At 42.9% G+C, this 15,891-nt stretch overlaps 1 protein-coding gene across 1 annotated transcript; it reads left to right on the top strand.

Annotated features, from left to right (window-relative positions):
- Nucleotides 1-429: 429 nt before the first annotated feature.
- On the top strand, nt 430-13,113 carry prdm2b (PR domain containing 2, with ZNF domain b). Its single transcript, XM_076760624.1, has 7 exons — nt 430-547; nt 1,472-1,575; nt 1,947-2,099; nt 3,029-3,155; nt 5,753-5,857; nt 6,011-10,551; nt 11,412-13,113. The coding sequence occupies exons 1-7, from the start codon at nt 433-435 to the stop codon at nt 11,427-11,429; spliced, it is 5,163 nt and encodes a 1,720-aa protein (XP_076616739.1). The 5' UTR covers nt 430-432; the 3' UTR covers nt 11,430-13,113.
- The last annotated feature ends 2,778 nt before the right edge of the window (nt 13,114-15,891 follow it).

Raw genomic sequence — 15,891 nt, 5'->3', positions numbered from 1 at the left:
AGAAACTCGGGGTTGTGGCACAGACACAGCACCTCTTGTTCTGAACCACTATGGAAATAATTCACAGTAAATTTTCAATTTGTTTGGTGTCGTGTTTCAGTTTTATGCAAAAACGCCCTCAGCTATAAAGGAAAGTTGTGTTAGACAGTGGTGTGTTGCCCTCGCTGAGATGCAGTTTGGAATGAATTCACTTTTAGGGCATCCATTCAAGTCTGCTGCTGCTTTTTTAATCTCTGACTTTATTCTACATTTACAGTCCATGTGGTAAAGCTCTGTTAAGACTCGGTGCCCACTGTCTTGTGGAAACCTGCCTGAACAGGTAAAATGTCTCTATACGGTGTCCAATGTCCTGCACAATTATATTTGACAGTTTCATTGGGATTTGATGCTTTTTGGTTAAAAATAAAATCATATTTTCATGTGTTGTAGATCATGGCCATCACTGGAGGGACTGTGGAAACTCTAGAAGAAATTCCAGCTCATGTGTGGAAGGGTTTGCCTGACTGTTTGAGTCTCGGACCTTCTGCTATAAATCAAAGCCGTATCGGTAAGTTCGTAAGAGGGTCTGCTCTGCTAAGACAAATGGATCTTTAACCGCATCTTTAAAGACCATCAACATGCTGATTTTCACATTTGCATTTCATTGATGTGCACTTTGAAAGTGACTTCGAGTAGCCAGCGATAGACCACAATGAGAGCAGGCTGTAGTGGAAAATGGAGAACTTGAGATTTTCAGTTCACTTTCTGTTTTATTGTTTGGAGAAATGCTCTTTAGATAAGAAAGATGTGAGCACAGTGGGCAGGAAGTCAGTCAGTTAAGGAAACTGGGATCCTAGTTCCATTTTGTATCTTAGCAATACACTACAATAGGTGTTTAGTTTTGTTATGTGGCCCACCAAGGGAAAAAGTTTGGGTACTCGTGGTATAAAGGGTCTCAGTGCACGAAACCAACTCCTACTCACCATAGAGAGTGTGACAGCATCTTTGAACCCTTTGATCATTTTAGACTCAAATTTAACACCATTTGGACTCATCATAGAGTGACATTTAATAATCTGTTTCTACCGCCATCAAAACCTTTGTAGACTAACATATAATGATACTCATCACCTTGACCTCCTGTCAGACATGAAGCACACTGGAACATAGTCACAGACATACAGTATCTCTTCTTTGAAGCTAACTTCAGACAGATTTGTTCCACACAGGTCTAAGAAAAAATACATTTTTAAAAAAAAAAAAACTAAAATCAGTCTTAAAATACCTCTAGTTACTGTAAACCTCATCATGCCAATCCTGAAGATCCATATCCTCGATTTCAAGCTTAAGTACAAGGTTTAATATTGTTAAATTTAAACACAAGACAGGACATCTCTCACATGTCTCTAAATGTGCCCCCAAGCTTAAACTGATTAAAGAGTATAATCTCAAATGTAACAGGCATAAGATGTTCCTCTTCTTATTCTTTTAGGTGTCTGGGCCACTCGGGTCATTCCTAAAGGCAAGAGGTTTGGCCCTTTTGTCGGAGAGAAGAAGAAAAGGTCCCAAGTGACGAGTAATGTTTACATGTGGGAGGTATGTTCCAGGCGGCTCTGCTGGCTTCTATAACTGAATGACTCCTCTCCATATCTGTGGCAGTCACTGCATACCGAAAACGAGCCCAACTACATTCTGCATCAAGCTTAGCACCCACAGTTGGAAAGAGTTTTTATAACCATGAAATGCATCGCTGCCTGTAAAGGTTGTATAAAAGATTAACACAAACATTTCAAGGCATGCAGCTGTTTGAGGAAAAAGCTGTTGTTATGACATTGCCAAACAAATGCCGCTGATTATCTTTTAGCTTTGACATGGGCAAAGGTGGCCCTCCTGTCCTGCTCTTCTAGAGGTGTATATATATATATATGTACATTTTACCACATCGTCCTTGTGCTCGTGTCCTGTAGGTTTACTTCCCAGCGCGGGGCTGGATGTGTGTTGACGCCACAGACCCCATGAAGGGGAACTGGCTTCGGTACGTGAACTGGGCTCGCTCCACTGAAGAGCAGAATCTGTTCCCCCTGGAGATTAACAGAGCCATTTACTACAAAGTGTTAAGGGTAAGTCAAACATATATTCATACAGTCTGTGGGTCCTACAACCAAGGGCACGTGGACTGAGGTGTAATGAATAAGTGGATGAATGGAAAGTCTTTGGCTTGTTCTGGGATCAAGGCACTAAATTATGTTGTTATGGTCTGACATTTTTTTTTTTTAATGTGCATGTGAAAAGCGTTTCAAATACCCCCCCCTCTCATGTTTGTAAATCATTAGAAACCCCTCACAGTATAACATAGTCCAGTTTGACTGCAAACTATAACCTCAATAATAATCATATCGCTAAGTAAAAACTGAAAACTGACTTAAACTGAACATTATTATCTTTTTGTAAAGTTAGAATTTCTGGCTGAGCTGTTGTAACAGATTGCATTAAGTTGTAGACGTGTACCTAATAAAATGGCCAGGGATTTGATATTAATGATGCATTCACCTCATGAATCATGACCCACTTCTCTCCCCTCCATGTCACATTAGCTGCTCTCAATAATAAAAATTATTGGTGATTCTCACCCTGACATTATTTTGTAGCGTCACCCAGCCTTAATTTTGAATGTAGGACTTGTGTTTTCCTTGTTGTAATGGTACTTTTATTTCAGTGAAGGACCTGAAAACCTCTTCCACCACTGATTAGAACTGTCTAATGTGGAGTACACATGCATCAGTTGTAATTGACTGGCTGTGATGTGGTGTATGAAACTCAGCGCTCATTAACATTCATGCAAGTTTAAAAAGTATAGTCATGTTAACTCCATCAAATCTTCTCCATTAGAGAATATACTGCAGGCTATGGTGGAAACACTGTTAAATTCCATACCCCCTCCCGCCCCCCCCCCTTAGACAGATAAGATGCACAGTGGCCCAAATATCCCCCTTGCCTCTCAGCAAGCCGGGCTGTGATTGGTGGCCGACCTCATCTCTCATTGTTGCAGCCTATCGGGCCGGGAGAGGAGCTGCTGGTGTGGTACACTGTGGAAGACAACCCTGAGATAACAGCTGCACTGGAGGAAGAAAGAGCCAACAGTCTGAACAGGAAAAATTCACCCAGGGCGAAGCGAGGTGAGGCCTTACTTACCAACAGAGATGACATTATGTGCTCGGTTTTCATCTCCGGTGTGTGCGCGGCGCACTGGCCACGCTAAACCAGCCACCAGTCGATCCCTTGGCAGCTCAGTCGAAGTTGTAACTGACGAGCTAGCTAGCTACAAACGAAGGAAGGCTAGCGGTGGCTAACGTTAACGGCTGCGATGTGTGGGGCTTCTCTCTACTTTCATACCCGACCTCAAACTCGTCGCTGCGAGCAGATTTGGCTCTCAATAACGACCAATCAGCCAACTCGTTGCAGTCAAAATACCCCGTTTAGCTGGAAAACGAGCATATGAGCAACTTTTTAGCTGCTTTTCCTCCTCTGGGTCCTGACGTTGTCGAGGATGTGACCTTCCTTGAGTTCCTAAAGCATGAAAGCCATCCATCGGCGAGCCTCTCTACTTGATGATGGCCTAGCAGGTTAGCTAACTAGCCAGCTTCCTTATTCAACTGCTGGCTAATTTAGAGCGCAGGTATTGTATAACAACTTAAAATATAGCTGTTATACGTCGTGGATAGTGTTTAGAATTACATTTCCCGTCGTTCTGGGTCCAGAATAACCAGTTCATCGAGTTGTCAGACTTGGTGTTGCATGCTAGCATGAAGCTAAACGGCTAGGTCTGAACACACGGACATCTCGGTGTACAGAAGCAGATAGAAAACTGCCTGCAGTAAACTAGTATTAAAAACCGATCATATCGATGTGGTGGAGAGACATTTAACACCGTGGCAGTCATTATAATAGGTCGGGCTCGTGTATAGCCTGGCTCGATAGCATAACGTTGAAGACATCAAAACAAAATCGGTAAAACTAAAATGACAGAAACAGCATTTAGGAAGTTGCCTCTCCAATAAATTCATGAAAACAAACACAAAGTAGTAAGGGATGTGTCAATGATTAGTTGTAAGAAACAATCATAACAACACAATTACACTGGTCAGTATGAACTTTGGACATGGTGTTTCCATGTTTTGGATTAGGTGAGTGTTTGACTGTGGGACCATGAAGAGGAGGGTAAATTGATGTAATGTATATATTCGGTGTCTGATATCTGACCTTATCTGTTATCGGTCTGATTTTGATGCATCTTGTTTCACCTATCTGTCTTGACCATGGGGGATGAGGGACATCATGTAGTGTGTTGCAATGCGAATATATAGTGAAGAAATTCTGCAGAAATATTATAGTGTAATACCACATGAGTACAATAGCCCTGTGTAGATAATTGCCACTTAGATGCTTGCAAATGTGAATTAGAGACTGTTTAATTATATGTAATTAAACCAGACGCATAAATATAGGCAACATACAGAAAGTCAAATCCATCCCTGTAACTCCTGAAATGTCTGTGAGATAATGAAGGAGACAGAATACATGGACAGTTAGCCACATATCCTGAGTATTTATCTTTTGAAAGATAGCCCTTAAGTGTACAAGCTTGTGTAAAATATGATTTTTGTCTTTTCTTGTGAGAAAAGCCAATATAATTTTCTGTGTGACCTTACAGGCAGTAGCCTCTTGCACACCAGCTCTCTATACTGCAGTGTGGTGGCTTTTGGCAGCGCTGTACTGTGCTGCAAAGTCAGCCTTGATGAAGTTATCCTACCTATCCTGCTAGCTTCATCTGAATACCAAACACTATGCATGTTACCTAACTGATGTATGTAGCTGCTGTGTTAAAAAAAAGAAGCAGTTAAAAAATAAGAATGTTTGGGTAGTTGTGTTGCTGCTGTAGATTTAGCAGAATGCCTCGGACCATGCTGGTCAGATGACTGACCTGCAGCATGTGTTTCTCTGGTATGAATTAGGCTTTGTAGGCCAGGTCAGGTGACCTTGTTGACACACTCCAGTGATGAGGAGGTGCAAGGGAAGCCTCTTGACTAAGACAAGGCTTTGAAATTCAAAATAGTGTCATGTTAAGCATTGCCTTATCTCATTTATCAATTGTCTTCTTTATAGTACTGATGCATGAAAGCCCTTAATTATGAATGCAACGTGAGGCTGCTTTAGGATAGGCTGCAAGGTTGACTCGCATTTCCTTTTGAATTTCAAAGCAGTCACTTTACTTCTTCCTGAGTTTTTGAATTGCAGTGTGTGCGGTGCCAACCCAGATTGTCCTGTAGCAATTTGAGCACATGACATGAAAAAGTAAAATTGATTTAAAAGTCTTAACTGCAGTTTTATGGGTCTATTAATTATAAAGAAATAACTGTATCTTACAAATCCATTCATATTTTTTGAAGTCATTATAAAGCTTTGCATTCCTCCAGAAGACCGTTTGGTTACTGGGATTTATTTGCAAGATATAACCAAAGCCTGCTATTTGACCAAAAATGTCTGTGAGTGACAGAAATAACAATGATCAAACATTTACCATGTTCTTATCATGTTGATATGTCTAATATTGTTGTCATTTTTATTGGTGCATTGTTGATGACTCTGCTCATGAAATATTTGTGGGAAAATCCTAACTGGCTAAAAATGCTAGACTGACTTTCTGTGCTTTAAATTTTTAAACCTGCTTTTGATCAAGCCAGATACAAAGTTATATCTTTGTTTGTACTTGCAGCCAGAAGAAAGCTGCTGGAGAGAGCCAGACAGGCTGGTTTGGGTGGATTCAAGGAAACGAGTGTAACCAAACCTACTGTCGAGGAGATGTGGGATGGGGAAGAAGGTAAGTTGACTCACTGTTGTGGATAATGAGCATATTTACACCCACTCTTTCATTGAACATTTCCTAGGTATTTAATACTTGAGCATTAACTGCAATTTCTGAAATTGTTTGATGAAAAGTCATAACTTGACACTCCTAATAAATTGTTTACAGGTCTGAAGGAGGAGGATGAGAGGCCACCCACCTTAGGGCCCTCACAGGAAGTCCAGGAACCCCATCTCATGGGAAACACTGACCATAGAAATGTGGACGACAAGTCAGCAGTGATGACAGACAGGGGAAATGGTGAGGAGGAGGAAGAGGAGGAAGAAGAAGAGGAGGATGCTGCTGATGATTTAGAGGAATCAGGTGAAGTACAGCAGCAAACTGCTCAGCATTCACCTGCGGCTGACTCAATGCAAAATAAGCAGCCTGGACCATCACTGACCTGTGGTAAAGAAAGCCATACAGATTCACAGGGAAAGTTGGAGTCTTCCTCGATCGCAGGTCAAGAACCAGAGATCGATCCAGATCTTGACCTTGACCCTGATCCCGATGGTGACCTTGAGGGTGATCCCCACGGAGAGTCGTATCCCTGTCAGCACTGTGAGCGCCACTTCTCAACCAGACAGGGTCTGGAACGTCACAATCACATTCATGCCATCACTAACCAGCAGTCACAACTGTTCAAGTGCCGGTACTGTAGTAAATCCTTTGGCTCACAGGTGGGGCGGCGGCGGCATGAAAGGAGGCATGAGAGTGGGCCTAAGAAAAGGCCTGGCTCATTGGCTGGGACTGGCAGTCTACTCAGTCCTGTGGCGCAAACTGATGGTTCAAGTCCTGACTGCACAAGCCCGACTAGTCACTATATAGCCATAGGGTCCCAGTTTACAGGAGGACCTCTGCACAACTCTGAGATGCAGAGAAAGGAGTTAGGACCTCATGCAGACCGTCCCTTTATATTGGATGAAAATGGAGAGTCAAAAGAACTCCATCCCTGTAAGTACTGTAATAAAGCATTTGGCACGCACACCAACATGCGCCGACACCAACGCAGAATACACGAGCGGCACTTGTTACCGAAGGGAGTTCGCAGGAAAGGCATGCTGCTGCAAGAGGCTTCCGTGCAGCAACGTCAGCGGCCTGATGAGTCCCCCAGCACCAGCCCTCCGCCTGTCTATGTGCCCAGTGCGGACACAGAAGATGAGGCAGACAGGGACGATTACGCAGTTGACATATCCAAAAACATCTCTGAGAATCTGAGCTTCTACATTGATGGAAAAATTGTGTCCAGCAGTTCAGTGAGCACCTGTGAGGTGATAGAGGTGGACTCCCGATCTGCCGCTCTGTTTGGTCTGGACACCGTCATCATCAGCCCAAATCAGATCAGTCAGGCACTGAAGGTGGAGGGTAGAACGAGCGCTGCGAAGCAAGTCTCCAACGTTGGCCAGCCATCGGCAAAAAGAAGAACGTCCACACCTCCACTAGTTCCCAGCCTTAAAGTGGAGACCGAAACAGGATCTTTCACAGCCCCTTCATCGTCTTCATCATCCTCGACATCTTCCTCATCTAACTTGTTGGTGGGAGGACTGTTCCAACAAGCTGCAGATTCATCAGCTTTTCAGCGAGAGAAAACAGTTTATCTCTCGCCAAAGCTCAAACAGCTCCTTCAGACACAAGACATTCAGAAATCAACCATTACCCTGATAACAGAAAGCCATAGACTGGCCTCGCCGCTGTCAGTCACACCACTGCAGGGGACTTCAGGCAGGTTTAAACGAAGAACAGCCTCTCCCCCGTCATCTCCACAGCTCAGTCCTACATGTAAAACAGAGAGCTGTAAAGCCGAGGTGGTGAGCTCGTACACCCTCAAGGTACCGAAGCTGGAAAGCCACAGTGCATCACCTCCCGGGAGCCTACAGGACAAGGAAAATGGAGACAGCCTTAGCCTTTCTGGAAACAATATGCAGGGCCAAACGTCTTCTAATAGTGGTGGAAACTCCTGTAATCAGCAGCCCTTGGATCTGTCAAATTCTGTCAGTAGGAGGAGTGACAGCTTGAACAAGGTGCTCGGGGATTCAGCTCTTGATTTAAGCTTGCATCGGAAGAGCAACGTCGAGTCTGAATTAAAGGCAAGTCCTGCACCACAGTCACTGATAAAAAAGAGAAAGCCTAACACCAGCATGCTTGAAAAGGTGCTGATGAATGAGTATGTAGGTCTACCCTTGCCAGGAGAGGAGGGCCCCGCTGCATTGGCGAACATAAGTTGTTTTCATTCTCGGTCTCCGAACACTGCATCGGAGTCTGCCCACCCCTCTCCCCCCTCTTTGACCCCTGTCACCTTGAACCCAAGTTCCCCCGGTACCTCCAGTGTGACTTCTCCGACACCACCACCCCCTGTTCTGCCTACCATACCCTCTCCACCGACTATGCCTAGCTCTCCTCTTTCTCAGCCTTCAGATTCCTCTGCACTGAGACCTCTTCCTGTCCTCTCGCCAAAAGTGTCTCCAAGATCAGTGGAACACAAGTCCCTGTCAGACTCGGAGGAGATTATGTCAGCGGAAGAAAACAAAGATGAGGAAGAGGACCATATCGCTGAGCCACTGGAGTCCCTGAAGACTCCCCTTAAAGATACCCATAATTTTTCAGAGACATTAAGCTCTCCTGAGCCAGAATCAGTAGATTTGCCCACTATAGAAGATGTCTCTCTGACTGCAGCTTGCAGCAGTCTGCTAAATGGAAAAATGAACCAAAACCTTGACTCAGTGACAGAGAAATCTCCTACTACGCTCTTGTCCCAGCCAGAATCCTCATCTTCCTCATCATCTCCTCCTCCTGCTTCACACGATCCATCCCCATCACTGGTTTCACAGTCCTGCCCTCAGATTAAGATAAAAGAAGAGCCTCAGCACTGTGAAGGTGAGCTGTCAGACATAAGTCATGCACCTCAGGATGGTGTTGAGTCTCCACCTCACCCTGCTGCTCCTGATAAACCATCTGATAAAACCTCTGAGGCGGAGGAAGTCGACTCGACGTACTGCAAGACTTTTGTGTGTAATGTCTGTGAGGAGCCGTTCAACTCCATCAAAGAGCTCAGTGGACATATCACAGAGCATGCTGCTGATTGGCCTTTCAAGTGTGAATTCTGCGTGCAGCTGTTTGGTGATGCCCCAGCTCTGCTGGCTCACCGGACAACACTACATGGAGTGGGCAGAATCTTTGTCTGCTCAGTGTGTTCCAAGGAGTTTGCGTTTCTCTGTAATCTCCAGCAGCACCAAAAGGATCTGCATCCAAACGAGATGTGTTCACATACCACTGTAGAGAGTGGCAAGCTCAGGCCACAGAACTACACGGATCCATCCAGAGCCAAAGAGGAAAGCAGTCCCTCATCACCAGCACCAGAGAAAACTGATGAAGCTGCTCCACACAGTGACTCTGATTTAGCAAAAGATGATCCTGATGTTAATGGTAATCATGCAGAAGACCCCAATGAGGAGCTGTACACTACAATAAAGATCATGGCTTCAGAGGGAGCGAAGCCTAAAGGCCCAGATGTGCGCCTTGGCATTAATCAACACTACCCCAGTTATAAACCACCCCCTTTTCCTTATCATAGCCGTTCCCATGCTGGCTCTGTGGCCTCGGCTACTAACTTCACTACCCACAACATACCACAAACTTTCAGCACTGCCATTCGCTGCACTAAGTGCGGCAACAGCTTTGACAACATGCCCGAACTGCACCAGCACATTTTGGCCTGTGCCAATGCTAGTGATAAGAAACGTTACACTCCCAAGAAAAACCCCATCCCCCTCAAGCAAATAGTGAAGACTCAGAATGGAGCGGTGTCACCCTCAGCAGCCACTGCAGGCCACAGTGCTTTCCGGAGAATGGGTCAGCCAAAGAGACTTAACTTTAATCAAGATACTGGTAAAACAAAAATGAGTGCCCTCAGTAAGAAGAAAAACCAGCTGGTCCAGAAGGCAATTTCACAGAAAAATAGAGCTACCACTTTTGCAAAGAAGGCTACCGTTAAAGTTGAAGAAGAGCAGCCCTCTAACGTCTGCCCCCACTGTAGTCGGGCGTTTACTTATCCTGCAAGTCTCAGTAAACATATGGCAGTCAGCTGTCCCATGAAGCCTGTTGTTAAAAAGGGCAGAAAGGGTCTTGCAGAGGTGAAAAGGGTGGCAGTGTCTGCGGTAGATAAAAACAAGAATCTTAGGAAGAAAGTTGCAGACTGTGAAATACAGCAGACGGAGACCGAGCCTAAACCCCTGGGAAAGACCAGAGCTCGCAGCTCAGGCGCAGCAGACCCAGAGCCCTCCCAGCCAAGCAAAGGAAAAGCCGCTGCCACGCTGGGCCGACTAAAGAGGCCTGCCTCGTTCCCAGCACCAGTTGCTGCTAGCAAAAAAACTAAGAAGGGCCATATTCAGTCTCTACCTCCCACCCCGTCAGCCCCGGACACTCCCAGTGACACTGCACAACAACGGCCTGCCATGAGAATGCAGCGTATGGGCAGAGAGGCAGCACCCAAGAGATTAGCAGAGGCCAAATCACCACCGGCACTACAGCTGAAGAAAGAGGAGCGCTTCTCCCTTCGAACAAGGGACAGAGTAGGTGGTCCAGTCACCAGGAGCTTACAAATGGCCAACGCAGCTCCTTCTGCTGAGGTGAAAACTGAGGAACCACCAACTCAAGAGCCAAAAGACACTCAGGTGAGACATTGCCCTTTGTTTGTTTCTTTGCCTCCATTCTTCTGTCTTGTCTGTCTTTATTGGGGCTTGACAGATAGATCAGCAAAGCCAGTATTAGCATGTTGCAGATATACCTGTGTCACTGTATGTGCCAGCTGATAGGGGACAGGAATTTGCATAAATTTCAGGACATCTTCAGGACATCCACCAAAAGGGGCAGGCAACTCTTTTTTTCTGTCTTGGTCACAAGGAGGCACCTTATGAAAATGTTGGTTATTGTTACTGTTATCAGATGAACTGAAAGATTATTTCTTTGTCAGTTGATATTTCTATGATTTAAGCTGGATAAACAATTATAGAAAGACTGGAATATTGACAAAAAATGCACTGCTGCTAAAAGCAGGGCTGTTTTTTATTGCTTTCTCATGAAAAGTGAAAATTTTGGATCGACGTGGTTTCACATGATGGTGACGTGTATGTGTCTATAAAAGTTGAATATCGGCTCATAAATCATTACATTTTTTTATAACTCTCTCAAATATTGATGCCAACATGTCCTCAAAAATCCAGTCACAATCCAGCTCGAATCTTAATGTCCTGTTTTATAAAAGTGCTCTTGGACATCTGAATTCTGAATTTATGAACAAATCATACAGCCCAAGTACTCATATGCTATGAGTTAGTATTTTTATGTGATAAAACTTCAGATCTCACAGCTCGAGTTCTGCAACTAAAAGGTTATTTTCATTTTATCTTAAATCTGTGGCAATTTTGTTTCCAAATTGACATAAACGGTCAAATTATGTGCTTATCAACCAATCGATTAATGGATTAGTTGTTGCAGCTCTGTGTCGCTCACCTGTGTGTGTCTCGCGTTGCAGGAGGTGCTGATGAAGTGAGCCACGTGGACATTGTTGAGCTCTTCTTCCTGGGAATACAGTGCTCACCTCTCAGGCAACGCTCTGGAAGAATCAAGGCACTGACGGCACTGAGTTTGATCTTTCGTGGTGGGCTCGTTCACTCAAAACAAGTGAAGTCTGCTTATCTCAACTGCCTTTTGCTGCATTTCAGGAGGGAACTCTTTATCTTCCATCTCCATTATGAACTGAACTGAGCCTCGATTTTAGCCAGCCTTGCAAAAAAAAAAAAACAAAACTACAAAAAAAGGAAAAAAGAAACTGTAAATGACAATGAGTTAATATATACAAAATGAGTCATTACTTGACCCAAAACAGTAACATTAGGGCTCCGTTATGTTGGGAAGCTGATATATTGCAAATGGCAATCATGTATCAGTTAGGGTTAGGGAAACTTGTTTATTCTTCTGTTCCGTATTTTCCCCATTTGGTTGGTTAGATTTTTGGATGTTTCCAGAGTCTCTTAATGCATGTGCTGAATAGAGTATAAACTAGATTAAGCCAATTTCCATGTCTCTCCCGACGGGCACCTACTTCAGTTTATACATGATTTGCAAAGTATGTATGTTTTGATTTAAATTTCTGTAGTCATTATATTGTAGAATATATCTTATTGGCATATTTTTGTTTGGGAAACAAAAATGAAAATGGCAGTTGTCTACAGCAACAATTGGTCCTCAGGAACACTGTATATGTGTGTGGTAAGTATGTATGTGACCACGGTCAGATGTGTGGCCTGACAGCTATTCCTTTGGTCTAAATCTCAAGTATGCCTCATGTTTTTAGTTGCTTTCTCAGACTCAGACTTAGCAGGTAATTCCAGTTGTAAAATGATGGGAATTATGTAGTAGTCTCCTTGAAATGTCCGTCTTGAAAAGAATTTTTTGTATCATTCATTCAGCCCAGTGTTCATACAGCACTTTAAAACAAACTGCCAAAATTTCTAGCTGGATCGGTAAGATTGGCGTAATTAAACGTTGACTTAATCATGGAATGTATTCAGGTCTGTAGCACTTTGCAGACATTGGTAAAAAAAAATGGTGCAAATCATTCGTTTCCAGCCTTTCTGCCAATATATCTCAAAATTGGTTGTCTCCGTTAAGCATTTTAGCACGTAAATGACACATGAACTTGCTTTTTTATGCCAAAGTGCATGATGATAACTCCAATCCTCAAACAAATAACTGCAGCAGTGTTTTGTAATTGTTTTTGTCCGTTGTAGGTGGACGTGCGAAAAGTTGTTTCATGTGTCATTTTTCCTTCAAGAGCCATGCCACAGTAACGTAACTGAAAGGTTTTCCTTCTAAGGACAAGGTTATCTTTGTTTCTGCGAATTAACACATTTAGCAAGACTACCAATGAGAAGTTTCGTACTTTTAGTTGAAAGTCCCCGACCTTTCCACTCTTGACCATATCCAGTCGTCTGACAAAGATAGCAGGCAGTGCTTAAACGCTTGTAGCATGTTGTGGGAAAGTAAATTGAACAATATGATTTGAAGCTAATTTATATTTCCACGAGAAATCTTCATGTTTTGCCTTTCAGCATCAAGATTATGTATTTAAGGATGAACAAAGACAAAAATCCCAAAATGACCTCAAGTAAAACATTGCTGTAATTGACATAATAATAAACAAAAAGTTTTTCAATTTGTGTAAAGTGTTTGTTTTTGCTTGTGGGCGTGCCCAGCTCTGCAAGATGAGGATAGAAGTAGATGGGAGAGAAACTGAATGGAAGGGAATAGTTCTGTAACGCTGATTGAGGTCAAGACTATTTCCACCTATTACATTTCTATCCTTAATAGAAAACGAGTCTTCAGCTTCATCATTCTGTGTATTTCTGCTTTATTATAGTTTGCTGCTTATGTAAACATCAAGAATGACTGTGGATGAACATGTGATTAACTGTGCTCAGAAGTGGGTCGGACTCCTTGAGGGCTATTTTATTCATGGAGACTTTCTTTTTTAAATGTATTTTTTTTAATATATATATATATATATAATAGATGTCCCTGCCATTATGGCCGTAATAAAGTTTTCCACATTACATTTGCTGATTGCCTGCTCCACTTACAGCCTTTCAGGGGCTTGCGGATTATGAAAAAGGAATTCTAGTTTCCATTTTATTGGAATATGATAGAAGATAGCACTTAACATAAATCAGATTTGCAGTTGTTGCCTTTACTCCGCAGGTCAGCCAGCTGCTACCGGGGGGCCACGGCCATCTTCAGCTTGCCGCTTGCTGCGAGATCTGTATCTATTTTGGGAGCAGTGCACTTGTCAGGGAGGTTGATGCGTGAGTCATACAGTACCTTAAATTCTTACGTGGGCTGTGTAGCCGAAGTTTGTGTAACTCGACATGGAACAGGGAAGTGATTGTGCAAGAGTAGTTTGTTACTGAGATTTGCTTTGTGAGCTCTTGAAGGAGATCATATTCAGAGGGGCAGATTTTAATGAATGAGTGATCAGTTATACTTCAAACAGCTTCATCATGTTAAGGTTTCTGTGAATGAAGTTAAGCCTGGCTATCTCTCATCTTTGTATTTATTGGCTAAGCACCATATTGTTTAGGTCTGACTGCTTTATCTTTAGTTTCTCATTGGCCACTGCTATGCATGAGGTTGCTCTCATATATTACAGTCATAAATCACAGTGGGATGGATGTCACAAAAGCAATGAAAAGACTATCTTGTTTTGTATTGTGCACACAGTCATTAATTATTCCTAACAATTCAGTGTGCTGTATTCTTGTGTGTGTGGCATCACGTTTTTTATTTAGAGAAAAAAGCACTACAGAACAAGCAGTAGCAACCACATAAAAACATACAGAAAACCTACGGCAACATCAAAATCCCATAACAGCAGACAAAAGCACCAACTCAAACCCATGAACACATAAAAACAGCTCATTTATCACCAGGCCAAACAAAACAAGTACATATTTCAAAATAAACTGGGCAGAAGAATCGTAAATCCTACAAAGTTATGGCTTTATTATGCGGACAACTGGGAAATTAACTATCTCTCAGTAAAAGCATTAGAAGCAAATATAGGCTGTTAATGATTACTACAATGAACTCCTCAACTTGAAGTTTCAAGGATAACTTGTTAGATATTAATCCCTCCAAATAAAACAAAGTTTGAGAAAGCTTCAGAATTGATTTATATTCATGGCTTCCACTGTAGCAGCTTCAACAAAACCCACAGACCAAAATAAGTTTAATAATATAACACTCTGTGGAACACCACCCGGCGAAAAAGAGAAGTGGTTTATTAACCCGGATAGAAAACCAAAGCCTCAGAATCACTGATGGTGCATCTGTCACCATGAATACCTTTCAAGGTCTCATCTGGCCTGTGTTCATCTGCTGAGATTATTTTTGTCCGGGCCCCATCCATCACACTCAGCGTACATTAATGAGCTATCAAGCCCGCCGGATGGACGGTGTGTAACAGAAATGTGCCTCTGGCAGTGCAACAAACTCAAAGAACTGGGACGTCTTGCGGACTGGGTCCTCACACAACACGTGGGATGTTGTCATGTTGATAGATGGGGTTATGAATTAAATGCAATCTGTGTGCTGGATTTGATCCACATGCCAGATTTTTCTTTATTCAGTGGGATGGGGAGATGTGTTTATTTGCCCCAGTGCCATGACGCTATAGTTTATGACTGGATGTAGTTTATGGGTGTTCAGCTCTGTGTGCGTATGTGTGTGCTCGTCGAGGGGTGGGTGCTTGGAGGAGTGCTGCGCCATGCTCATGCTGTCAGCGTGAAATATCACTGCACTCTCTCTTGATTGCTGTGTACGGTGCTTCAGCCCTATTCATAAAAATGCAATTCCATGCAGCTCTGTGCCTGGCTTGGCGAAATATACTACGATGCACCAGAGAGGCAGATTTAAGATGTAGAGCACAGAAGCTGCTTCAGGGGATTGGCACTCAATTACCACATGCAGAAGGTTCCGGACAAGTATCTATCCGTGAAGGCTAAACTTAGGGCTAGTATCCGCTAAAATCAAATATCAAAATATTTCACGACATAACTTGATGTCAGTAATGTGAGTGCATTTTGGGTTTGACTTTTCTGCTTAGCAGTATATCTCTTCTTTGTGAAAACCTTATGTATCTCAGAATTTTGTCATATACATAGCTTGATATAATAATATATAACTGGAAACTATAACCCCAATTCCCAAAAAATTGTGACACTGTGTAAAGCATAAATATGACAGAATGTGATGACTTGCTAATCCTTTTTAACATATACTCAATTGAAAACGTTACAAATACAGTATATTTAATGTTTTTCCTCATCAGCTTTCTAAATATCTGCTTATTCTGAATTTGATACCAGCAGTATGCTTCAAACAAGTTGGGCCAGGAGCAACTAAAGACTGGGAAAGATGAGAAATGCTCCAAAAACACCTGTTTAGATCATTCCACA

Source organism: Chaetodon auriga, chromosome 2 (genome assembly GCF_051107435.1).
Source record: "Chaetodon auriga isolate fChaAug3 chromosome 2, fChaAug3.hap1, whole genome shotgun sequence".
In the NCBI taxonomy this organism is placed as follows: domain Eukaryota; kingdom Metazoa; phylum Chordata; class Actinopteri; order Chaetodontiformes; family Chaetodontidae; genus Chaetodon; species Chaetodon auriga.
The sequence above is the reverse complement of the archived record's forward strand: the minus strand, read 5'-3'. Positions and strand labels throughout refer to the sequence as shown.